At 37.1% G+C, this 27,261-nt stretch overlaps 1 protein-coding gene across 1 annotated transcript in view; it reads left to right on the plus strand.

Moving 5' to 3' along the window:
• Mei4 (meiotic double-stranded break formation protein 4) overlaps positions 1-22,592 on the plus strand; it is a 117,699-nt gene extending 95,107 nt beyond the window's left edge. The window contains exons 4-5 of the mRNA XM_051139965.1: positions 21,625-21,756; positions 22,329-22,592. Coding sequence (XP_050995922.1) covers positions 21,625-21,756; positions 22,329-22,592 — 396 coding nt within the window. The remainder of the gene's footprint in view (positions 1-21,624; positions 21,757-22,328) is intronic.
• Positions 22,593-27,261: the final 4,669 nt, after the last annotated feature.

A 27,261-nucleotide genomic window follows, 5' to 3' on the forward strand; every position in this document is an offset into this window, starting at 1 on the left:
GGGGGAGGGTACTGAGATTTTTGAGATAATTTTGTATCCAGCTCCCTTGCTGAATGTATTTATTAGCTTTTGTAGTTCCTTGGTGGACTTTTGGGGGTCACTTATATATACTATTATATGAGCTACAAAAACCAATCATTGTTTTTTTGTTTTTTTGTTTTTTTTTCCTTTCCAGTTTGTATCCCCTTGATCGCTTTCACTTGCCTCATTCCTCTCGCTAGGACTTCAAGCACTGTGTTAAATAAATATGGAGAAAGTGGGCGGCCTTGTCTTGTCCCTGATTTTATTGGAAATATTTTTCTCTCCATTTAATTTTATGTTGGCCGTTGGCTTGATGTATATTGATTGTGTTTAGGTATGTGCCTTGTTTCACTGAGTTCTGCAAGACTTTAAGCACGAAGGTGTGTTGGATATTGTCGAATACTTTTTCAGCATCTAGTGAGATGTGTTTTTTTCCTTTCAGTTTGTTTATATAGTAGATTACATATATGGATTTTTGTATATTGAGCCATCCCATATCCCATGGATGAAGCCTACTTAATCATGGTGGAAATATCTTTGATGTACTCTTGGATTTAGTTTGTTAGTATTTTATTGAGTATTTTTGCATCAATGTTTATGTGGGAAATTGGTCTAAAATTTTCTTTCATTGTTGGGACTTTGTGAGATTTAGGTATCTGGGTGACTGTGGCATCATAGAATGAGTTTAACAGTTTTTCCTTCCGTTTCTTTGTTTGTTTTTTTATACTTTTATTGAATGTCTATGATTTACATGCCATGCACCAAAATCCCTCTTCTCTTCCCAGTAAAATAAAACAAACAGATAAAAAATCTTGTCTCAGAAGCTGTAGTATATCACACAGTATAGCCTTTTGTCCACATATGTTTACTTTCAAATGTTCATTGCTACAAGTCATGGGTCTGGTTGGAGGCCTACACTATCGTTACTGGATCCTCACTGGAACTATTGTTGGATATCCCTTTGTTGCTGTGTGTCAAGGAGATTCTTAATCTTTGAATCTGTAGGTCCGGCCCCTTGTGTTCCAGCAGGTCATACATGAGGTAGATGTTGGGGTGAGGTTCACTCAGAGCCCTGGATCAGGGCCCACACCCTTATCTGCAGGGCAGGGCTTGCTCTCTTGCTCCCACATCCCCAGGGCAGGGCCCGCTCTTCTATCCCCACACCATTGGTGTTAGCTCTTTGAATAGTCTGGTAGGATTCTGCACTAAAACCTTCTGGTCCTAGAGTGTTGTTGTTGTTGTTATTGTTGTTAGGCTTTTAATGATTCCTTAGGGCTTATAGGAATATTTAAATAATTTGCCAGATCTTGATTTAGCTTTGGTAAGTGGTATCTATCTGGGAATTTGTCCATTTTGCTTAAATTCACAAAATTTATTGAGTACAGGTTTTTGTAATAAGAGCTAATGATTCTTTGGGTTTCCTCAGTGTCTCTTGTTATGTCTCCCTTTTCAATTCTGATTTTGTTAGTTTGGATACCATCTCTCTGACTTTTATTTAGTTTGGCTAAGGGTTTGTTTATCTTGTTGATTTTCTCAAAGAACCAGCTCCTGGTTCCATTGATTCATTGTATTTTTCCTTTATTTATATTTTATTGATTTCATCACTGAGTGAGATGAGTTTAGTTATCTCCTGTCCTATACTCCTGAGTGTGTTTGCTTTTTTTTTTTGTTTTGTTTTGTTTTGTTTTGTTCAGGTGTGTTATTAAGTCAGTAATGTGAGTTCTCTCCAGTTTCTTTATGAAGCCACTTAGTGCTATGAGCTTTCTTCTTAGCACAGCTTTCATTGTGTTCCATAGGTTTGGGTATGCTTTGCCCTCATTTTCATTGAATTACAGAAAGTTTCTCATTTTTTAAAAGACTTATTTATTTCATACAATGCACATTAGATCACATTATAGATGGCTGTGCAACACTATGTGGTTGCTGGGAATTGAACTTCTGGAAGAACAGTCAGTGCTCTTAACTGCTGAGCCATCTCTTCAGCCCAAGTTTCTCATTTCTTTCATTCTTCCTTGACCCTGTGATCATGGAATTAGAGAGGTTTTTAGTTTCCAAGTCTGTGGTTTTCTTTTCTTTTTTTCTTATTGTTGTTGAAGTCCAGCTTTAATCTACAGTAGCCTGATAGGATACAAGATATTATTTCAACTCTCTTGTATTTTGGGGGGTTTGTTTTATGGTCCACTATATAGTCAGTTTTGGAAGTCCCATGAGGTGCTGAGAACAAGGTATATTCTTTTGTGTTCAGGTGAAATAATCTGGTGATGTCCATTAAGTTGATTTAATTCATAATATCTGCTAATTTCATTATTTTTCTGTTTAGCTTCTGTCTTGATAACCTGTCTAGCAGTGAGGGTAAGATGTTGAAGTCTCACACTATTAATGTATGGGGTTCAATGTGTGATTTAATCTTTACTAATTCTTCTTTCATGAATGTGGGTGCTCTTGCATTTGGGGAATATGTGTTCCAAATTGAGATATCATTTTGGTGGATTTGGTGATGAGTGTGAAGTGTCCTTCCCTATATGTTTTCATTATTTTGGTTGAAAAACCTATTTAGTAGATACTAGAATAGTTACTCCAGATTGATTCTTGGGTCCATTTTCTTGGAAAACCCGAAAATATCTATCTGTGTTTCTGTGGTGTGTTTCTTATAAACAGCAGAAAGATGGATCCCATTTTCTCATCCATTCTGTTAGCATGTGTCTTTTTCTTGGGAAATTGAGTCTATTGATATTGAGAGATATTAATGGCCAGTCGTTGTTAGTTTCTGTTAATTTGATATTTGAGATGCTTGTATGTGTGGTTATGTGTGCTTCCTTCCCCCCTTTTATTTGGCTGGTGTAGAATTATATATTTCCTGTGTTTTAGGGGTGTAGTTACCCTCCTTGGGTTATATTTTTCCTTCTAGTATTTTCTGTAGAGATGGCTGACTTTGTGGATAAATCTTGTTTAAATTTGGTTTTGTTTTAGAATATTTTGTTTTCTCTATCTATAGTGTTTGAGAGTTTTGCAGGGTATAGTAGTCTAGGTTGGCATCTGTGGTCTCTTATGAGTTTCAAAACATTTGTCAAGGCACTTCTTGCTTTTAGAGTTTCTTTGAGACTCTGATAGGTCTGCCTTTGTATGTGACCTCTTTCCCTTGCAGCTTTTAATATCCTTCCTTTTTCTGTCCATTTAGTGTTTTGATTATTATGTGGCAGGGGTGGGGATTTTCTTCTCTGGTCCAATATAAATGTTGTTCTGTATGTTTCATGTATACCTATAGGTATTTCTTTCCTAAGGATGGTGAAATTTTCTTCTATGGTTTTGCTGAAAATATTTTCTGGTCCTTGAAGATGGGACCCTTCATCTTCAATTCCTATTATTCTTACGTTAGATCTTTTCATAGCATCCCAGATTTCCTGGATATTTTGTGTCAGGAAATTTTTAGATTTAGTATTTTTTTTGACTGATATACTATTTTGTCTGCTGTGACTGAGATTCTCTCTTCTTTCTCCTATAATCTGTTGGTGATGCTTGCATCTGTTGTTCCTATTCTCTTCTCTAGATTTTTTTTATCTGCTGGATCTCCTCAGTATGTGTTTTCTTTATTGCTTCTACTTCCATTTTCAGGGTTTCAACAGTTTTATTAACCTCCTTCACCTGTTTAATTGTATTTTCCTGAAATTCTTTTTTTTTAAATATATTTTATTAATTTATTCATATTACATCTCAATTGTTATCCTATCCCTTGTATCTTCCTGAAATTCTTTAAGGGATTTATTTGTTTCCTCTTAAACGTCTCTACCTCTTAGATGGTATTTTCCTGTATTTCTTTAAGGGATTTATTCATTTCCTCTTATGGGTCTCTATCATCTTCATAAGACTGGATTCGAGATCATTCTCTCATGCTTCTGTTATGTGAGGGTATTCAGGGCTTGCAGTGGTAGAATCATTGTGCTCTGCAGTTGCTATATTGCTGTGGCTCTTGCTTGTGTTCTTACACTGTCCTCTAGCCATTTGGTTAGTCCTGGATGTTCTTGCTTGATGCTGGAGTATCTGGCTTGGTGACCTTGGGTGGAACTCCTAGATAAAGCTGGGGTATTCTGCTTGGTGGCCATAGAGGAGTGCCTAACAATTCAGGTCGGGACAGCAAGCAGCTCAGGGCAGCTCAACTTGTCCCTGGGCCACTGGTGGAAGAACTATTAACAGCCTTCAATAACTTATACATGGAGATATCTTCAAATCACAGTTAATATTCTCCATTTCCATGTACATAGTTTATTCTCAATCCAGTACTTTCAAAAAGAAAACTTATGCATTTCATGTAATAAATTATGATGCTAGATTTCATAGGCTTCGATTTCATAGGCTAGAGTCTGTGCAATCGCAGAGTCAGTAGAAGCTCCTGGGCCCCCTATCCTTTTATACATCATCCATGATTTCTCCAACAAGTAAAACTGACCTTCTGAATGATTGGCATTATGGAAGTCTTAAATATCAGGTGTAAAATTCAGATATCACACATGGATATCTCTGATCAGATAATATAACCAACTTATTCAAATTAATTAGGTTTCCTACATTTTAATTTCCTAAGTCTGGCAACTGTATTTGTATAATCAAACAATAAATCTCAGGTTTCTTTTCAGACTATGCTAAGCAAATTAAAAAGGTGAACTTGCTAATAGCATGTGAATTGACAACAGTGGAAATATAAGGTCTGCCAAATGTATAATTCGTGTCGATGGGCACAACTAGATGTGAGTTAAAGTGAGCTAAATCAATGAATGCTGAGCAAGTCTGGTTGGGATATGTTGCCCAGTCTCAGCTGTGGAATCTCATTACTGTCCACCTCATCTTCCCAGGTGAGAACAGACACGAAAAGATAGTTTTAATGAGTATAGAGGTGTACTTGGCAGATGGCTCAGCATTTTTTTTTTTTTTTTTTTTTTTTTTGGTGCCAAACTGCAAAAATTTGCAGTTAACACTTGACTAAATCTCCAAATATTCCTCCAGGCCACCTGTTATTGACTGTGGAAGCCTGGCTCTGGCATCAGGATGGTAAATGCCATGGAATAAAGCCCTAAGAGTAGTTTGTCTAAGTTACCTAGGTACTAGACAGATCTCTAGGCTAATGGCGATCCAGAGGAGCCATTGGCAGGAGTTTGATCTCAGGAGTAAAAAATCTCTATTAACCATATAGGAGCTGAGCAGTGCACATTAATATGGCCAGGAACAGGTGAGGGCAGCGCATAATATAAAATTTACAAGCATTTGTTTAGACATCAGAGTGAAAATTGCCAAATGAGCTCTTATTTCATGACACAAGAAAGTAGTAGAACTCATACAGTAGGGGACTTTTGAGTATTTATCCTTAGTTCTTTCTGTCAAAGGGAAAATGCATGTCATGGATACTCTTATTTCTTTCTTTGTTATTTATTTATTTATTTATTTAATCATTTTTGAGTTCTTGGTAAGGAAATATAAATGTAAATATCGTACAAATTATAGTAAGACATATCCATAAATAAGTTGCTTTTTTTTTTCAAGTGTCTAGCAGGGCTCTCTACCTTTGTTCATATCCTATATGCGGGTACATGCCCCCCTTCTCTCTTGTAAATATGCATTCTCTTTGTCCAAATTAATGGATTGGAATATATCCTCTTGATTCGATCTTTTTCTGAAAGTAAAAAGAGATGGAGGGAAAAACAATTGAAATCAGAACTTCTTGCACTGAAATTGATTTCATTACTGAGTATCAAAAGTTATTAATTAAAACTTAGTTATACTATAATTTTATTTTAAAATTGATGAAGGCTGTGTAAATAGACATCATACACACGTAATTCCATTGCTTACAGATGCAACTCAGTTATTGGAAAACAAATGTATTCAGGAGAACACATGGACGCAGTAGTAGTTTTGTATTTACTTAACAGCACATTCTAGTATCAGGTTGTCAGGCAGTCTCAATTTATTTTATATTTTTCTTCAAAATTTTTAATTTTATTTTTAATTTTTTTCCATATGCATTTGTATTATTACACATAAATAAAAATTGAATACAGCACAAAGAACTGTGAAACAATCAGACATTATATGAATGTTACGTTCGTGGTGTTTTGGCTAATTATATTCGCTACCTTGTAGGACTAGCATACAGCCCTGTCTTATGCTCTAAATTGAAAATCCCTCCTCTCAGATGAATTCAGCTATGTCATATTGATATAAATCTAGCTAGCTAGGATGTTCTCTAAGTTTTTTTGGGGGAGAGTTTGGACAGATATTTTATCACAACAATAATAATGAAACTAGGGCATTGAGCAGTCATTGATCATAAGTGTGTGAGTTTACTTTTTTTGATTGCCTATTCTATTCCAGTGATCAATATACCTTATTTTCTTCAAAATAATATGCCGTTTTGATCACTTGGTCTTTTTTTCCCAAACAAAACTACGTTGATCTATTTTCGCAGTGTGACAGCATGGTTGTGGGGCTCAGAGAGGAGCTTTCAGGGGTGAGTTCTTTCCTTCCACCATCTGTGCTTTGGAGACAGAGCTCAGATCACTGAACTTGGCACCAAGCCTTTGTAGCTTTGTACCCAGTAAACCATCTTGTTGCTCTTACTATAAACTAAAGCACATGATAGACTCCATTCTGGTTTGTCAGAATTTCTTCATAGCTTATCATATAACTTTTAAGATTTATTTCCCCCCAGTGGAGAATGATGTCGAAGTTTTGATCGTAATTACACTGAGTTTTTGTATTGTTTTGAGTGGTATAACTATTTTAACAATAATATTGGTACTCATGAACATTAAATGTCCCCCTGTTTATTTGTGTTATCTCACTTCTTTTGCCAGTGTCTTCAATTCTCATTTAGATCTTCACTATTTTTTGGCTAAAATTTCGCTAAGGTGTTTTTAATGACCTTATATATGGAATTACTTTCTTATTTTGTTTTTCTGACAGGTGGTATTTAGAATCAGTTAAGTACTTTTGTAAGTGTTTTCGTGTCACAAAACCTTTATAATCCATACATTTTCAGAATTGTGTGTGTTTGGCCTTCAGGATTTTCTCTCTATTAAACGGACTAGTCCTTTTCCTCTATTCTTCTAAAGTGCAGTTGGCATTAAACTAGTTCACTTTTTAGTCCTACAGAGACCTGTTCTTTTTTCATTAGATCTGCTTATTGTTAAAAAGAAAAACCCACCGTGCCACCTACTTATATATTGTTACTTTTCATTGTGCACAAAAATTGTACTTTCAGTAAGGTTGTAATTTGAGTGAAATAAAATGTGAGCCTCCTTTTCTCCACCTTTTCGGTGTACACTTTTAAAATGTAAGGACTTTTTTTTTTCATGAGTCTTTCTTTTTTAAATTATTGGCCCTCACTATCTAGAACACATTAGAGAAGCCATCCAATCAAAGTGAGTTCACTTAGCTTCCTGAAGGCCAAGCCTGCAAAGTCAGGACTTTCACAGCAAAAGTGAGTCCCGGAGCAGCTTCTTACCAGAGTCTGAGCTTCTGCTGTGCAACTCAGAAGAAAGATTAAGAAGTGGAAATTGGTTTCAGAATTTGTTACTGTCAGGATCAGGGGCCAGGTTACTAAGTGAACATTTCCGTGATCTTTGTCCAGGAGATTAGAAGAACAAAGCAGGGCTCACTAGTCATCAGTAAGAAAGCTGATCCCTGCAAAGGGAGGACTTGCTGTTTATTTCATAGCAGCTGTGCAATGTGCTGGCTGCACCCAGCTAGAAGTACATCTGTGCTCTGGTAGGAACTTTATGAGCCAATTGATACCTGGGTTTTTTTTTTTTTTTTTTACTTTCTCACAGGATAACACAGGCTCTCTCTATATGTGTGTATTGTAGAGATTCTTAATTCCTCTTCTACCACATAACAGGACCTTGTATCTGAAGAAGCATTCGGTAACTCTTGCATATGCCTGACTGGCCCCTAGAAATGTAATTTTTTTCGTCTTTTTTTCCTGCTTTATTCTTCTTTCATACAATAGATCCCAGCCACAGACTCCTCTCCCTCCACTTCATCTACCCGCCTCCACCTCCCCACTCTACCAGATCCACTCCTCCATTTTCCTTCAGAAAAGAGCAGGCTTCCCAGGGATAGCAACCAAACACAGCATAGCAAGATGCTATAAGATTAGGCATAAGCCTTCATGTCAAGGCTGGACAAGGCAACTCATAGGAGAAAAAAGGGTCCCACAAGCGAGTGAAAGAGTCAGAGATACCCCCTGCTATCACTGTTCGGAGTCCAACAAAAACCCAAGATAAAAACCACAGCATGTATGCCGAGGGCAGACAGATGCAGCCTCTCCCGTTGCTGTTTCAGTCTCTGTGAGCTCCTAGGAGTCCTGCTTAGTTGAATCTGAGGGGGTGTTCTCCTGATGTCCTCAACCCCGCTGGCTCCAACAATTCTCCCCCTCTTTGTCCACCTCCCTGAGCTCTGCCTAATGTTTGTCTATGGGGCTCTGTATCAGCTGCTGGAGGAAGCCTTTCTTATAACAAATTGACTAGGCACCAATCTATGACTAGAGCAGAATATTAAGAAACATATTCACTGACTTTTTTTTTTTTTTTGTCAGTCATGTTTGGTTCTAACCTAGGTCTCAAAATGTCTAGCTTCTGAATCCGGGGCATCCAGGAAGTGTCAGGCTCGGGACTCAAGTTAGAACAGTCATTGCTTGGCCACTCCCACCAGCTCTTAGCTACCGTTGTTCCACACATCTTGTACGCAGGACACATCGTTGGTCTAGGTTTTGTTGTAGGGTTGGTGTGCCAGTCCCACCACTGGGAGAGTAGCCTGGTTACACAAGACTCAGCAGGTTCAGCCTCCATCTTCTCAAGGAACTTTTGCGATGCATTTCACATGAAAAAATAGTGGCTTCAGACGGATTTCACTGTGTGACTAGTTACAGGTTCACTCCCAGTATTGACACAAACCGGGTCTTTATAGTCTCAAGTTTTCGTTACTGATGGCTGTGAACAGCAGAGCACTAGCCAATACAGTTAATTACAACCCACATTGTTGAGCCATCTCTTTGGAAAATGCTGCATTGACGGCTTGTCAAAACTGGTTATGGTATTTCTTTTTTTTTTTTTTTTTTTTTTTTTTTTTTTTTTTTTTATTTTTGAGACAATGTTTTCTTTTTTTTTTTTTTTTATTTTTTTTTTTTTATTTTTTTATTTTTTTTTTTTTTGATTTTTTTTTTTTTTTTTTTTGGTTATGGTATTTCTATGTTCCACTGTTTCCTGGGAAGGCAGTGGCATATGATTGAATCATCACTGGATAGATCACCTTTGAAGACTGACTAGCTAATATAGGTCACACCCACTGCTTTTAATGACCTAAGGTGATATTTATTCAATATTGGGAAGTCAGACTAGTATTGGCTTAATTGTTCTTTATTTCTTAATTGTTGCTTATCTCAGCCTTGTGATGGTCTTAACTCACTTGTTTGGGTGCCAGATTTTATGTATCCTAACCTGGCTAAGTGTGAGAATTCTACGACTAAGGTTCATCAATTCCTGGTGACTAGCAATGCAGACAAAACATGGGGTCTGAAAGTGCTATCCAGTTGGCATGTGGCATGTATGACAAAGTGTCATTGTGGAGTGACTGCTTTAGGCTATTCTGAAATATCTGGTTAATTAGTCAGTTCTGTATTATACAGTCTTAGCTGAAGCTCCCATACTCTAACCACCTGGAGACTAAGCCAAAAAACTGGCACTGGTGAAATTGCTGATGTGATTTTAGGTTTCATGTAGTCCACCTCCAAAAATTATTTTATGTTTGCAATGTGGATAAAAATTACATGGTTTCTTTTGAGCCAAATGTAATTATGTCTCAAAAAGTTGAAACATTTCAGAACAAGTACCTGGGCAATCATAAAAAAACATTATGTATTTTATCCCAGAACATTTAGTTTTGAGAAAATACCTGGTTGCATAAGCCATTCAGGAGGAGTACACTAAAAAGCTATGTCTGCCTTCCTGAATCTGATGGGTTTCCTGAAAGAATTTAAGATGCTCTATTTGTATGGGAAATAATATCTACTCAATTCACAGTTTGACCTTTAACCTGTCTTCATCTCCTCTTTATAACATTAAGAGAAAGGGCATGATAATGCACACCTGTAATCCCACTGGTCTGGAGGTAAAGGCAGGTGTATCTCTGAATTGCAGACTGTCCTGATATACAGAGGGAATTCCAGGATTGCCAGAGCTACTGAGAAGAACTCTGTCTCAAAAACTAGACACACATACACATATATACACACATATTTTATATACAATATACACTAATATATATACTGTGTACATATATTTTAACTTAATACATTAATTTATATATTATCTATAACTAAGCAATGACTTGTATTGTTTGTAAAACTGCATTTTTATCAAAATATACTTCTTGTAAGAAGATGGACTTGATTTAATTTCAGATGGATCATAGCTGATACTTTTAAAAGGCAGCAAATGTAAATTTAAAAGAATAGTTGCAATCATTCACATTTCAAGCCACTTGAAAATTTAGTGAGTTTATTTGTTTTTGTTTTTATTTTTATTTTTTCTTTTTTTAGAGACAGGGTCTCTCTGTGTTAGCCTTGGCCATCCTAGACTCACTTTGTAGACCAGGCTGGCCTCGAACTCACAGCGATCTGCCGGCCTCTGCCTCCCGAGTGCTGGGATTAAAGGCGTGTGCCACCGCACCCGGCCTTAGTTTTAATTTTACATAAATTTAAATTTTTGTTTTACTGATAGTGCCATGGATTCCTTGGCTGCTAAAGAATAGAATGAGATCACCTTGACCATTACATAACATCTGCATGGAAAATCATGGGAGGTTATGTATTGTCACTAGGGAGACACATTGTTTTTCTGTTTTCTTGACAAGATAAAAACCTGGCCTTATTTTAATCAGTAGAGAATGTACACTTAAGACTTGGTGGATCTTCTTGAGTGCTCTTATGATCAGAGCCTAAAATTCTGTTTCAAAAAGAAAGAATGAAAATTAAAGTGGATCCAGCTGGTATCTGAAACTGAGTAGAGAGTTCTGGTTATTCTTACTATTATGGAATGGAACTTATTCCTTTCACTGTTGCTATGTTGCTCAAAGAGCGAAAAAAAATGAGCCCATACACAATCTATAAGAATTCAAATTAGGCTAGACACTATGAAAGTCCATATACGAGGCTCCTTAAAACACTGAAGTTAGAACTATCACATAATTCAATTATAGCATACTTAAGTATGTACCCAAAGAAATGAAACTCAGAATAAAACAGAGATATCTGCATACTCATGTTTATCACAACAGTACTCAAAGCACTATCTTATAGAATCAGAGTAGATGTGCATACATATTTTAGTTTAGTGTAGAGGAATTTTAATCCAGCAACATAGCTGCTCTGGCAAGGGATCACATCTGAAGACAGGTCTGTGTGATCCTACTGGAATACAGACACAACCTTAGTACACACCTTTAATCCCTCTGGCTGGAATATAGACAAGACACACCTTTAATCTCTATGGTTGGAATTTAGTATACACTTTTAATCCCAAACAATGACTTCTAGTTGAGGGGCAGACAAAGTGACGATCCGAGAAAGATTTGAAAGAATGAGTCAGAAATAGGATAGCCAACTCACAGGAGAATAGGTAAGAAACAAAGCTCCATAAGAGCATCCAAGAGAAAGAAAGAGAAAGGGGGGGGAGGGGAATGTTGTGGAGACAGTACAATGGAGTTCAGAAGTACAGTACAGTTTGGTGCAGCTCAGTTGAGAGCAATTGAGTTCAGTTGAGTTGATGCAGTTCCATTCAGTTCCATTCACTATGGGAAGTCAGTGCAGTCCATGCAGTTCAGTTTGGAGAGTCCAGAGGCTGTTTTTCCAAGCAAAACAAATTCAGGAGAAGTGGAGAAAAGCCAGTTTGAATCAGTCAGCTTGGAGAGGAGTTTTGAGCCAGAACAGCAGATTTGAACCAGCCAGCCAGAGTTCAGAAAGAACTAAAAAGTGTGAGGTTATTCAGGAGTAAGTCTCAGAGGCTGAAAACATTCTAGGCTTAGCTTTGCAGATGGAGGCTGGAAGCTGAAACCTTCAAGGTCCAGGCTTGTAGTGGATTAGATTGTAGGAGGCTAGCAATTTCTAGGCCTAGGCCTAGGGATAGTTAGGTAGACATGTTTTGGATTCAGCTTGGGTATGGCTCTCATCTCATCCCCTCATCTGAGGAGATTAAGAAGACAATATTTACGATTTAGCTTTTAATGGGAACTAGCCATCCTGTTTTCAGGAAGTGAAATGGAGATCATCATGTTAAGCACCACAATCCCAGAACAACAAACATCAGGTTTTCTCCTCTGGGCAGGAAGCTAGACTTTTCAAATGTAGGATAAAGAAGACAATCTTTTGTGGCTTTGCAGTCCCCTGAGTTCCTAGGGCTCTCTGCTGGATTCTTTGCATTGTGTTGAATGTGGGGAATCCTCTGTGTTGCACCAAAAGAGATTTTAAGAGGGCATGCACTTGGCAGTATGTACTGGGCCACACTTGGAATTAGGGTGTGTAATACCTTGGTCTGTTGTCTATAACTGTCTTTTCCAAGCAAGTTTAACTCCTAATGAATCAAAATATTCCCAAGACGATTACTATTCATCTTTGAATTGAAATAATATATAGAACTACCGTTGTACCTTGGGATTTACATTGAATAACAGTTAATGTTTAGCATCTGTGATTTTTGGTCAAGGAACAAGTGGAGTCTTTAAATTTTTGTTTTATGTATATATATATATGTATGTATATATATGTATATATATATATCCATATCCTTAATGTGTGAACAGATATAGTATTGAAAAAAAATCACATGCAAGTAACAGTAAGAATTTAGTGAGGACAAGTAGAAATTGAAAGTTAGGAAGAGAGAGGAAGAATTAGAACATACGAAAAACAATTCATATGTAATCTGAATAAAATATAATAAAATTTAAATAAAGAAAGAAAGCTAGCTGTCGGCCACATGAGTCAGTAGTATTTAGCAATTGCAATGCTGCCAATTCTTCATCATTCCTGAACTATTTTAAAAGGATCACTTGGAATCGGGTTACATAATTTATATTAGCAATACATCTCTATTCTTAATTGTTCCAAATATTTGACTGCATGTGCTTACCAAAGTCAAATGTGTTGAGCCGTAGTGAAATGGTAACCTTTAAGCTCATAATGGGTAATAACAATTTAAATATCTACTAACAATTATCATTTAAAACCAACGACTCAAGAAGAAAAAAATAAAGCAAAAGTTGGGATGGCTGTGTGTTTAGACTCTTTAGGAAAGATTGTCTGCATTGGTTCAGCTAGTTCTGTTGTTGAGAAATTGTAGTTGTAATTACTTTTCTGTAGTATAGGGGAAAAAAACCCAACATTCTGTGTAGGCATAAAGAGAGGAAAAAATAAGTACAAGTTACAAAGAAAAGGACATGACTGCTTGCAGTCACGTTAGGAACAAGAAGTGACTGATGAATGTTACTCTAGAACACAGGCGTCAAGGGCAAAACAAAGCAACCTTTGGCAACTACAGGAAAGAAAGGTCTGCTTGCTCCATAATGTCACTGAGAAAGGAAGTAGTAACCTGCTTGTGTTAATAAAAACGTCTCGGTCATAAAATATTATCCCCATACTTCAAGTGTTCAACAGCAGTGACATGAACGGTATTAGAGAGGTGCCCTGCAGGGCTCTCTGTCCATGGTGTATATAGGGAGGGCACACTCAGAAATTAGTTTTAGCCTCTGGTGGACAATAAATCTGCCTCAGCTCAATAGACATCAGCTCACAGACAAAAAAGAAAAAAAAAAGTGAAGACCCAGATGACATGAAAGAAAATCAAATAACGCCCTGGGAGTAAGAGGAAATAGCACTTGGCATCTCTCTACCCCCTCCAAATACAGCACCTCGGTACCCCCGCCTGATACAGCACCTCGGCCCATTCCTCTGCTGGGTATCTTTGTATATTGTGTAAGTTCTTGACTCCAAATTCTCCAAATTCTGACTTTGCTATATCCTTGATACCTAAATGTAGCTATTGATGCTTTAGACAAGCAAACTTTACTGCCCCTTCCGGTATTCACTCGCATTTTTTCTTTTTTTTTTTTTTCACTTGTAGAAGGGCAAGGGACTTGATACAGAGAGTGCTGGGTAATGGGTAGTAGATTCTTGAAAACTGGAAGACCTTTAGCTAGCAAGAGGAAACATATTCCCAGGCACTTCTTATCTCTATAATGTGTGGGAAGAACAATGGAGAATCTAAATTAAATAATATGATTCCCACAAAAATCTCCCTTTCAAAGCGAGGGTAAAAATGTTTTAACTTTGTAGAAAAGAATGTATTCCCAAAGGTCAGATCTGATATTTCCTCCCATATATGACATTTCCATATTTTCCTACTTTATTAGAACCCTAGATGAGATTCCTCTTTTTAAATCTTTCCTTTTATTCTCTGTGTATGCATATTTTGCCTGCATGTATGATGTTTTGTCATATGCATGCTCTGGCTTCAGAGGACAGAAGAGGGTGATACATCTGAGAGCAGAGTGACAGGGCGTTGTAAGCTCCCATGTGGACACTGGGAACCGAATCCAGATCCTCTGGAAGAGCATCCAGAATTCTTGGCCACTGAGCTCCACCTCCCCATTTTTATTTTGCCAAATAAATTAGTATCTCTCTGTAGGTTAATCTATTGTTCAACTTGTAGAACACTTCAGTCTGTGCTAAGGTTATTGGACTAACTTCTGTGTTCTAGCTTTCACATCCCTGGGTTCAGTTTTGTCATATATTTTTGTTTTCAAAACAATAAGATGTCTATATTCCTAAATTTTAGACTTCAAATCACATACGTATATACATACCTCTGTGTGTGTGCATATAAAAAACATGCATGCATGCAAATGTGTGCAAGGAGTTGTTGTCCTGGCTTTATGGTCTATATTTACATTTTGATAATCTCTTTATTTGAAATGGAATTGTATCACTTTTTCCTTCATTTTCATCCCCTGATCCCCTTCTTTCTTTCCCTTCTTAAGTGTCTCCCATTACTCTATATTCTCAAGTTGATAGCTTATTTACCTTTGCTATTATTGTTATGTATGTATGTAGTACACAAATATGTGTATATATATATATATATAATAAGCAAAGAAAAATATATATTTGTGTTGTCCATTATGAAAATCAGATTCAGCAATGCAAATATCTATCTATCTATCTATCTATCTATCTATCTATCATATATCTAATCGATATCTGTTTAGATATATAAAAATATATTAAAATTCATATATGATATATAAATATACATTATATATTATATGTATATATACATATATATATATACACATGTTTATATGCACTGTTGAATCTGTTTTGGATGGTATTGGTCTATGGTTTCAGGTCTGACCACTCTGCATTGTACAATTACTAAGGTGCCTTGTCTGGGAGGGCATAGTTTCTCTCCCATCAGTCATTAGTTGCCTGTAGTTCTTTGTCTAGCGGTAGGAACCTGGGAAATTTCCCTTTGTAGTTACTTTCTTAAATACTTGTACAACCAACATTTTATCCTAACTCATTTATATTATTTTAGTGTAGAAATATATATATATATATATATATATATATATATATATATATATATTCTATTCATTTCTACCTATATATTTGTTATCCTTAGTGTAAGCAATACTTATAAACAATAAAGCTAGTCTTTTTCTTTTTCATACTCTGTGCCTATGGTTTAGAAGAATTTCAGGTAAAGTTAAATATTTAAATTCATTCTTTGTGATAGTTCCTCAATCCTTTTGAATGACAGAGCCCTCTGTGAGGACAGAGACAGAAAAATTCCCCGAAAGACACACATTGTATACATTCATTTATAAGTGGATATCAACCCCACATAGGGAAGGATCCTGGGACTTGTATCCAGACTCTGGGCAGAGATCTGAGAGTTGTGTGGAAGAATGAGGAGGATGGATGGGCCAGGAGGGGTCAGGAGTTCCATAGGGAGACCACCAAGGCCAGTGGACCTGGACCCACGGGGGCTAAACAAACTGATGGAACAACCAAGGACAATGCATACTGCGTACCTAGAACCACAGTTCAGATGTAGCTGATGGACAGCTCACTCTCCATGTGTGTGGGGAAGGGGTAGAGAGTGGGCTGCCTCTGACATGAACTCTAGTCCTGGTGATTTGATCATTCCCTTTTAGTGGGGCAGCTTTGCAGACACATAGAGGAAGAGGATTCCGGCTACTCTGATGAGACCTGAAAGAATGTGATCAAATGGTGGAGGAGGAAGCCTCCCACCCGTTTTAGAGTTCTAGGGGCGGGGAACAGAGTGGAGAGGGACGGAAGCAGTGTGGGAACAGGAAGATAAGCAAGATAACGATGGGAATGTGAATAAATGTGTAACAAATTAAAAACAGTTTAATTATTCATTTCTCATCTACAGTTGTCTTTATTTTTCTAGTACTTGGTAATTTTATTCATAATTATTTTTATTCCCATACTTGATGTGTGTCTAATGCTTCACATCTTTGGAAATCATATTTGTCATTTCCATCATTGTTTTTTAGATGATAGCTTATTTTCAAGTTTTTTTTTTTACAACTTTTATTATAAGTCCATGTTTATCTGATTTTAATCTGCAGGAATCTTGAAAACCAAAATTGAAGTAGCTTTTTCCCAAAAATTGTTTTACATTTTCATGTTCCAAATGCCAGGAGTAGTCAGAAGTACATAGAATCCTTGTAGAGGATCAGAATTCAGTTCCCTGCATCCATGTGCCAACATGAGGCAGCTCACAAACCTCTGTAAATCTAGCATCAGTGAATGTCACATTCCCTTCTGGCCTGTCTCCATGCATTCCTATTCAAACACACACACACACACACAGAGAGAGACAGAGACAGAGACAGAGAGACAGAGACAGAGAGATAGAGAGAGACAGAGACTGCAACAGAGAGACAGAGACAGAGAGACATAGAGAGACAGAGGAGAGAGAAAAGAGAGAACACATTACAGAAGACGAGGTGCTACAACAGAATGATTATCCTCTTAGCAGACATCCGCATTCTCTGACTGTCCAATTCAAGGCCTAAGTATTCTGGGGAATGTTACTTGAGTAGATCCTGCATCTGTGAGGTTCTGTAGATCCTTCTCTGACATAGATGTACTATTCAGTAGCAAAAGGAAGTACAATAGTTATGTATGCATTTACTTTGCATGATGTTAACGAGCTTATCATCTAATTTACTAGTTTGTAACCAGAAGGATGGCTCAGTGGTGAGGAAAGGACTGGAGTTGAGTACCCAGATCCCATGTCAGGTGGCTCACACCTTCCTGCAGTTCTACCTCCAGGGGATCTGATTACTCTCTTCTGTCCTCTGCAGGCACCTATACATTTACACACACATGCACACATGTGCATAAATAAATTTAATTAAAATAAATATTTATTTTTGAGATAATTTTTTAAATTTTATTAATTTATTCATATTACATCTCAATGGTTATCCCATCCCTTGTATCCTCCAATTCCTCCCTCCCTCCCATTTTCCCTTTATTCCCCTCTCCTACAACTGTGACTGAGAGGGACCTCCTCCCCCTGTATATGCTCATAGGGTATCAAGTCTCTTCTTGGTAGCCTGCTATCCTTCCTCTGAGGGCCACCAGGTCTTCCCATCTAGGGGACGTGGTCAAATATGGGGTACCAGAGTTCGTGTGAAAGTCAGACCCCACTCTCCACTCAACTGTGGAGAATACTTAAAGCCATTAATTCTTTGACCTTTTTTCCTGCTGTATCATCAGTTCTGCCATCATGACAGCTCAGAGTTAAAAGGTACAGTTGGAGCTGGGTGCGGTGGCTCATGCTTGCAATGTGGATACTCCAGACACCGAAGCAACAGGCCCTCCAGAAGTTCCAGACCGATGTGGGCAGCCCAGTAGTTTCTAGGCTTGCCAGTTTTGTATATAATATTGACCATTACAGAAAGCTCACAGATCCAAGTATCAGACCTACTTTTTCTTACTTTATGCTTGTTTATCAAGTTTTAAAGTCTTTGGATTTATTCAATAGATGTCTCTAACTTGTAAGACAAATGGATAGATTTTTCCTTAATTACTCAAAAAGACCTTCCCAACATTGCATTTCTAATCATAGGAAATGCACACTAAACCAACTTGTTTTACACCATGGAGAAAATATTACGATATTAATCAATCAAACACTGTTCACATGTTCTTCTCATGAGCTCACATTCTGAGATTTATCTCTTACTTTCTGGAATATTCATGTTTTTCTAGAGTCTTCAAAATACCATCCCCTTGGTGGCAAGGCCTGAGAGCACTCAGAGAAAGAATAAGCCGGCTACCAAGATGAGACTTGATAGCCTATGACCACATAGTAGGGGAGGAGGTCCCCCTCAGTGTTAGACCTAGGGGAGGGGAATAGGGTGAAAGCAGGAGGGGCGGAAGAACAGGAGGATGCAAGTGATGGGATAACAATTGAGTTTTAATCTGAATAAATTAATTAAATAATAAAAAAACAAAACAAAAGAAAAAATACCATCCTGATAACCTTAATATACTACGTCAACCCGATGTCCTGTGGAAAAATTTGAAAATTGCAATGCATGTAAACTAACAGCTAAGAGAGAACAGATTGGCATAGATTTGAACAGTACATAAAAAGTTACCTGCCTTTTAACTATGCAAATGCAAACTGCTTCATTTTGCCTGTGTACTAGGATCACCGCATGCCTAACAATTGTAGGCTGGTGTTGCTTCTTCCAGGAAATGCTACCTCTGCAGGATAACACTGCGTGCCTTGCAATGCCTAGATCCAGTTGATCACCTTCTGATGTTCTAAGATCTTCCTACCTTCTATGGAGCTCATAGGGACAAATAATCGGGCAGGTGGTAGGAATCTCCACCCTCCATATTCCAAGACTTTAATGTGGCAGTGTACCCAATGAATCTTCCAGGGGCTGTGGGAAAAAGCACTTTGGGAACTGAGTTTTAAGGAAGAACTCTATAACCCATAAGATTACAAATGCAGTTGCTGCTTCTGCGATGGTAACAGAGAACCTGCCTAATAGGTAGATTCGGAATGATCGCTGAGTCAGATCCTTGTCAATGAACAGCACACCCACTACCTACTTCTAGCCAGTTCTTCTGTAATGCACTCTTAACTCAGGCACAGTGAACAGTCTCATCAGCAGAACTTATCTCATCCTCACTACACAGGCATTTGGGAAAAGATTCTTTCTAGGTCTTAAGGCTCCTGAAATAAACGATGGTTTGATAGGGGGCGAAAAAGGTTGATTTGAGTGTTAAGCCAGGCCTTTCATAGTTAGCGAAAATATTATATTGTGATAGTATTAACCTTTATTCAGTCTTTCCAAAAGGCTCCATTTTGTATCAAGAGGGAAGAAGCATGGATTATTACTTCAGATATATAGAGGTCACTTTAAAATAACAGTTACGGAATTGTAAACAGTACTAAGAGTTATATAAGTCTCTTTCTTTATGAAATTTAGTTAGAATAATAGCTTTTTGCTGTACTATGGAGGAGGTCTTTATTTTGAAATTGTCTGTATCCTCAATATCATTCACTAGCAGGATTACATCATTCTATAAAAAGTTTATTCATAACATTTCACTTTTCAGTGGCTAGTGATTTAAATTTATATCATATAACCAGGAGTGCTTTTATATTATTATTATTAGGAATTATAGTGTTGTGTTTCTTATTGGGCACCTTTCTAGGTGTCTGATACTATGCTAAGCGTTTTTACTGCCTTAATGTGCCTAACAATTCTACGAGGTAGTTAGGGTCACATCTGTCATTTTGCATGTGTGGAAGCTGTGACGCAAAACGCCAAATGAGGGCTAGTACAAGCTATGCAACAGGCACGCTTAGATTTGAGTCAGATGACCTTAGTCAGAATCTCAAGTGTAGCCTCATTACTGGCAAGACCCCTTTACTACGACTCCAAAGTCTCCTTCATTTTCAGTAAATTTTTGTACTGACTAAAGCATTAAAATATGGGGAAAGGTGTGCACAGAATTAAAGGACCACTTAAAATAAAATAACCATCTGCAATCTCTCAGAGTTCAGAAAAGGGCATGTTTTTCTTTCACTACAAAAATGAACGTGGTATAAAAAAGTCAGGCTTACAAGCAGAACTACATTTTTATGAGGAATCTGAAACTTAATCAATTATGTTGATAATAAGCAATGATAAGAAATATCTAAGAGTCCCTGTGACAGTGCATTTCCAGAATAAGTTTAGTTTAGCTCACTGTGAAGTTTAAGCTATATAGTCCAGAATTGTGTACATATTTTCATCGGCTCTTTAGCCTGAGTGTTATTGTCATTGTGAACTTCCTAAAGGAATATACACTCTTAAGTATCAACCAGAGATGTATCTGTAGATACATGTTCATCCTAAAAGACACATGCAACATTTTCTAGTTTTATCTGGCATACATAGCACTGAACTCGATGTCTCCTCAGTGTTATTTATGCTTATGGAGAGCACTAATCACATCTGGCCATTTCTGCCTCTAGTCTCTTTCTTTCAGCTACGCTAATGATCATATTACATAAAATCCTGCTCATGAACTATATACATCACACTATGATTTTAAATCCCACGGCTTTATTCCTAATAGCAGAGATCTGAGGTGTTGTGTCCTGTTGGCATTTGCAGTTTTCTTAACAGTGGGGGGTTTGGCAGGATAGCTGAGTGGGTAAAAGCTCGGCAGTCAGTCACATGACCTTGGGACCCACATGTACAAAGAGCCAACTCTCTCAAGTCTCCATTTACCTATACTTCTATATTTTGGCACTTTTACTGGTGCACATAGACATACAAATATGAACATGAACTATAAAGAAACAAATATATAAATTATTACATAATTTTTAAAAACTAAAATGAGGAACTCAGGCTGTCATGTGTGTTTTGTTTGTTTGTTTGTTTGTCTGTTTGTTTGTCTTTGGTTTTGGTTTTTTTTGTTTTTTGTTTTTTGTTTTTTTTTGGTTTTTTTTTTTTTTTTTTGCTTTTTGTTTTAGTCTGCAACTATAAAGGGTGACTCCTGGTAAGTAGGGCATATTCTACCATGCCCTGTCCACTGTGGAAGTGGGACACACAGTGTCTCAAGTTCTCATAGCCTTCAAAGTTCACCTACCACCTTGCAAGTCTATTTGTTTCTATGTCTGTCTGTCTTCCTTCTATGAAGTGAGGACTTAAAGTTAGTTTTATTATTTTCTTTAGTCATTTTGCATGTAGTCTCTCATCTGTTCTAAACTCAAACTTTATGGTCATTCAACTTCTTCCATACTGTCATACCTTTAAAACTTTTGACATAAAATTACAGTACCTATACTATATTTTTTTTCACATTTTTCTCTTAGTACTAACCCCGAAGTATGCCAACATCTTGTAGTCTCTGCAGCATTTACCTTAGCAAGAAAGCTCTTAGAAGCTGTCCATTAAGTATGGTGAGATGATAGAAAACAGAATCTCACTCATTTTCATTTGTAGTTTCAGGTGCAGCATTATGTCTCTCAGAGTCTTGTGACCTTAGGAAGTTGCAGCTTGCTGAGGAAGTCCGTTATACTGCTACTGCTATCAGAAGTGAACAGCTTTGTGGATGACCTGGGAGCCATCGAGCAGGTACATGGAAGTTGAAGCTTTAGCTGATTAACTTGTGCTTAACGCAGCTATCAGCTTCGGCTGCATTCATTTCTTTTCTCCTTCTCATACTGATTTGGTACTATTTCACTTGTTCATATATATTGCATTAACTCTAATGTACGTGCATATTCCTGGCTACCGAATTTACAGGAAGGTACTTCCACCAGGAGGGATTTTGAAGTGGGTTAGTGTGTTATCAGTATTGCAGAAGTATGCCTGGTAATTATGCTATTTGGCCTAGAGCTACCACCAGTTCTCCCAGCCCTGTCACCTATACAAAGCGTTACATGTGTATGGATAAACAGGTATACATTCCCAGATTTTGATGTTGATAATTGCTGTTAAATGTGTTTACCTTATAGTTACTTTATTATTCCTATCATCTCTATTGTAGGATTAAAAAGAAATCAGAGATAAGTTCACATATGTAGGTAAATGTAAAAGAAGTTTAATAATTCAAATATATCATAGGGTTTTAAAGTGCTTTCAACTAAGTACTTACCTCTAACTTCTCTACATTTTATGGAACAGTCTTAAAACTGTTGTTCTAGTCTTGTTCAGTGGAAAGCATGGTACACCATCTAGTCAGCAGCTGTTTGACTCTGAAAGATGAGTTTATAAAGTCACTGCCACAGATCCAAAGGAGAAAATGTAAGACCATGGTGAAAAAGAACAAAATATTGAAACAAATTCATACTGATGTTTGTACAAGTTCCAAGGTCAAAGAACTGGTCATAGTAGTTTACAAGCTCAAAGTACTTCTTGTCAAAGAAACAACTTTAAAAAATGATTTGAGTGGTATCAACAGAGGCTAGCAGAATACACAGGAACTGGGTTGTTGTGTAATAAGAGGTATCCCAGGGACTCTGAGGAAACAATATGCATTTGGCACTTAACAGGAAACAGTGTGGAAAAATAAGTTTAACTAGATTGAGTCATTTGTTTGGAGCATAAGAACAAGTTGAGAAATCAGAATTTTATCTGTATAGTTTCATTTAATTTTGAAGCACATACACTTCGTATCCAATTCCTGCACACAGAAAACAAACCTTAACATTGATAAGACATTTGACCATGACTGCAGAATGACATCTGAAAATGCATAATTTATACATAGATGTTCTGTTATGCTACTTTAAAATAATAATAAGGGCGTGGGAGAGATGAGTTAATGGTTAAGAGCATTTCCTGTTCTTGCAGTGGATCCAGGTTTAGGCTAAAACAGCTATCACAGGTACCAACAATTCCACTTCCAGAGGATTCAATTGCCTCTTGTGGCCTTCAAGGGTATCAACTTGCGCTTGGCACACATTAATGCATACTGTTTAAAACACATATAAAGGAGGCAGTGAAGTGGGGGTGGAAAGGAAGAAAGGGTGATTTTAAATAATGAAAGATGGAAAAGCAACCGTAAGACAGAAAGCAACTAATTGTTGGCAGGCATTTGATGAACTGGTTCACTTGAGCTCTCCCAATCAATCCTTTTGACAGCTCTTCCAAATATTAGTATTGATCAAAAACAAAGAAACTGTAAGTCAGCATTCCTAGTGACAAATAGCAGAATACTGTGCAGCCAATTTAAACAAATGGATTAATGAGCAGCTATGAAATTTGATAGTGGGCTGAGGTATGAGACTCCAGCTGTACTTTGATGGTTTAAGCCATTACTACACAACTGAATTAGGCTACCGGGGCCATTGGTACTGCTTTTGCCATATGACCATGAAGCTGTGTGCTGAACTATTAGTGCTTGTTCTTCTTTGTGGTTCTGAGAGTTCCGTCCTAGTGCAGCATGAACAGACAGTGTGAGCCCTGCGTAAGATCTAACTCACTTTATTGCTTACTTTCATCTCAACAGTTTTTTAATACAACCAATGAATAACACATTCAGCCTATAAACAAGGAATAGAGATATGTTTATATGCATTCTTAACTTATTTGAAACTGTGGAAAGAGGATAGAAGGATGGATGAGAAGGTAAGTCATGATGTCCCTCACATCTAAGGGTCAGAGAGTCGGTGTCAAAGTCTTAGAGGATGAGCAGGGATAGGACACAGTTGAAGAGCTTACATTTGGGAAGCCACAGGGAGTGCAGAGATACACAGTTGAAGATTGGATGCAGGAAGCCACTGATTCCCACCTCTCAATGTATTTTGTATACAAGCAGATTATAAAGAAAAATTAATGGGAAGAGATTTAATTTAACCCAAACAGTGTTGCCCAACTAAGAAATGTGGAAATATCAGTGAGAATAATAGGCTACTGTGGAATGAAATGCTTGTGTATGGACAGATATTGAGTTTGCATATAAGGAACGTGAAGAAGCTTTGAAGTACCATAAGTGTAGGCAGATGAGAATATGAGACAATGTTTGAAGAGTTCTTAGCTGATTCACAATTGGATGCCTCTCTACTAGAGCAACGTAGGAAAACAAAGTCCATAACATGGCATCAACATCTTCTCTCACACCTTTATTTCAACCCTCAGGGATCCAGAGACAGGTGGACCACTGTGTTCGAGGCCAGCCTGGTCTAGAAAGCAAGTCCAGGACAGCCAAGGATACAAAAATAAACCATATATCAAAAGGAAAAAATAATAGGAAGAGGAAAAACAAGGTTGAATAACCTATAACCTTTAGGGAAAAATTAGTAGAAATAAAATCCAAACTGGAGCTGGAAAGATGGCTCAGTGACCAAAGCACCATATAATTTTCTAAAGGACCTGGGTTCATTTCCTGGTATCCATAAGACTGCTTACATCAGGTAGTAAATCCTAAGTAATTCAATGTCCTCTCGTGACTTCTGAGGGCACTGCACACATGTGGGGCAAAGACATCCATGCAGAATGCTCATACACATAAAATAAAATGAAGAAACTGGCAGAAATAATGGCATTGGTGTTTATTATACATATGATATAATACTTTAAAGACATCTCTTATACATCTGTTAAGTATCTTAAAACAAATGAGAATAGTTATAAGAAAATAGATTTCAAAAAATAAAATTGAAAGCAATATACCTATGAATAAATCTGTGACCACTGAAATAAGTATAAGAATGAAGGAAATCCTTACTGATAATCTCAGTAATTATGTCACACACACACACACACACACACACACACACACACACACTCCTTCATTGCCAATTTCTAAAGTGCCTGAAGAAGTAGAAGGTAGCGTAACCTTCTGTGCACTAGATGAGTCACATGTACAATTATAACCGATTTCCCTAGAAAAAGTTCGGGATCAAATCATAATACTCTTCCACAAACACTGGAACAGCGGCTCTCAACCTGGGACCACGACCCTTCCGGCGGGGGTTGGAGGTTGGGGGTCGCATGTCAGAGATCCTGCATATCATATATTTACATTATGATGTCTAACAGTAGCGAAATTGAAGTTATGAAGCAACCACAAAATAATATTATGGCTGGGGTCACCACACAAGGGACTGTATTAAAGGGTCACAGTGTTTAGAAGGCTGAGGACCAGTGCTCTAGAACATGAGACGCTTTTCTGAACTCAGGTTAGAAGGCCACTCGTCTACCAACACTGAAAAAAGACACTAACAGCATCTAAAGAGAAGCTGTACTCAGGATTAGGATATGTAATCAAGCAACATATGAAAATGATAATAATACCAAATAATCACATAGAATTTACTCGAGGAATAAAACACTGTTTTCACATCCAAAAACAACATAGTCACCATATTTTTAAGAGTTATAACAAGTAATATTTCAGAATACGTAGAAAAGGCAGTTGACAAAATTTATCTTTTGTTCATGATTTTTGAGCAAGGTACTAAGGTGGGGAAAAAAAAAGATTCTCTGTATGTTACAGTTCATCTGTGAAAAACTACAGTTACTGTAGTCCTGTTGTGAAAATATTAATGCTTATTTCCCTGTTCTCACAATATGGAACATTCTTCTTTAAATTTCTATTAGAGTATAATGTAATTGCTACATTCCTCCCTTCTGGATCCTCCCTTCAATCTCTTCTATGTACCCAGCCTGCTGTCCTTCATTATAATGACCCATTTTTCACTAATTCCCAATTCTTATTGCATACATACATACATACATACATATATATATGTGTGTGTGTATGTATATATATATATATATATATATATATATCCTAAACATAGCCTTTCTTTTTTCTGTATATTGCTTGGATGTATGGTCATGGTTAGCCATGAAAACCTCTCATAGTTTGGCATCATTTGTATTCATCAAGTTAGGCTGCTGTACCTTTGAAATAATATAGGTCAACTGATCATTGTTTACAGTCAACATGGCCATGAATATAGAAAATCCAAAATTGTTTTCTAAGGTAACAGTCTGTAAACAATTCCATATATATATATATATATATATATATATATATATATATATATATATATATATATATAATCAATTTATTTTAAACTTACCTTAAGGGATTGGGGCAATGCTCTGTATAATAATGGGGAAAATATTTGAAAAGACCTGTTCTACAAGTTGCTATATTAATGGTGAGAAAGAATGTGAATAATTCACAGCAACAGGAATATGCAGTGGGTGGAATTGCTAAGTTAAAAAAAGATCTACCAGTCCTATATATTGAAAGGTGGGTATCAACTTGAATTTATGAATTTTTATTGGGATGTAACAAATGCACATATTTTCTTAGAAAGCTAAGCATTCTCTTAAGCCACCATATGGCCTCACAATCCAAAGCTCTCTTTACATTTTTAAAAAATTACTCATGAATGTTTGTTGTATGTGTGTGATAGCTTGCACGACACATGGCCACCATAGGCTCTGGTATTTGAGCAGTTTTAGTCCCCAGTTGTTGGTGCTCTTTGGGGAGGCTTAGGCAGTGTGCCTGCTGGTGGAAGTGTGTCACTGGGAGCAGGCTTCGAGAGTTTACAGTCTGCACCACTTCAAGCTTGTTCTGTGTGTCGTGCTTGCATTTGAAGATGTGAGTTCCCAGCTACGTGACCTTGCCTGCTGCTTCTTGCCATGTGCCCCTGCGACGATGGGCTCTTGTCCCTTTGTTCATAGATTTTGAAAGAATTTTATTAGGTTAAAAAGGAGGTTGAAATATCCAAGGAAAAGAAGTACTCAGGTGCGAAATTATAGATACAAAACCATTGTACACATCTGACACTCTTCCGACAACACACGTACTTTTAAGTGAACTTTCCTAAATATAGACTCAGAAGTAGCCCATGAGAAAATATTACTGTGCTTAAAGCCACACATTTTATGAGTAAACACCTGTGACTTTTGAATTATAAATATTTTATTTTGAAGAGAAAAGCTCTCCTTACATATCAGAAGTATATTGACTGAAGATGAAAATCCAAATTTAATTGCATTTTTACAGAAATGTTTTTCTACTTAGATGCAGTTCCCTCTGCCATCTACTCATCACATTTTTTGGAAACAGCGGCCAAACTATTAAAATGAAAATTACATTGGGACATTAGTAAG

The sequence above is a fragment of the Acomys russatus genome, chromosome 32 (genome assembly GCF_903995435.1).
Source record: "Acomys russatus chromosome 32, mAcoRus1.1, whole genome shotgun sequence".
NCBI lineage: Eukaryota > Metazoa > Chordata > Mammalia > Rodentia > Muridae > Acomys > Acomys russatus.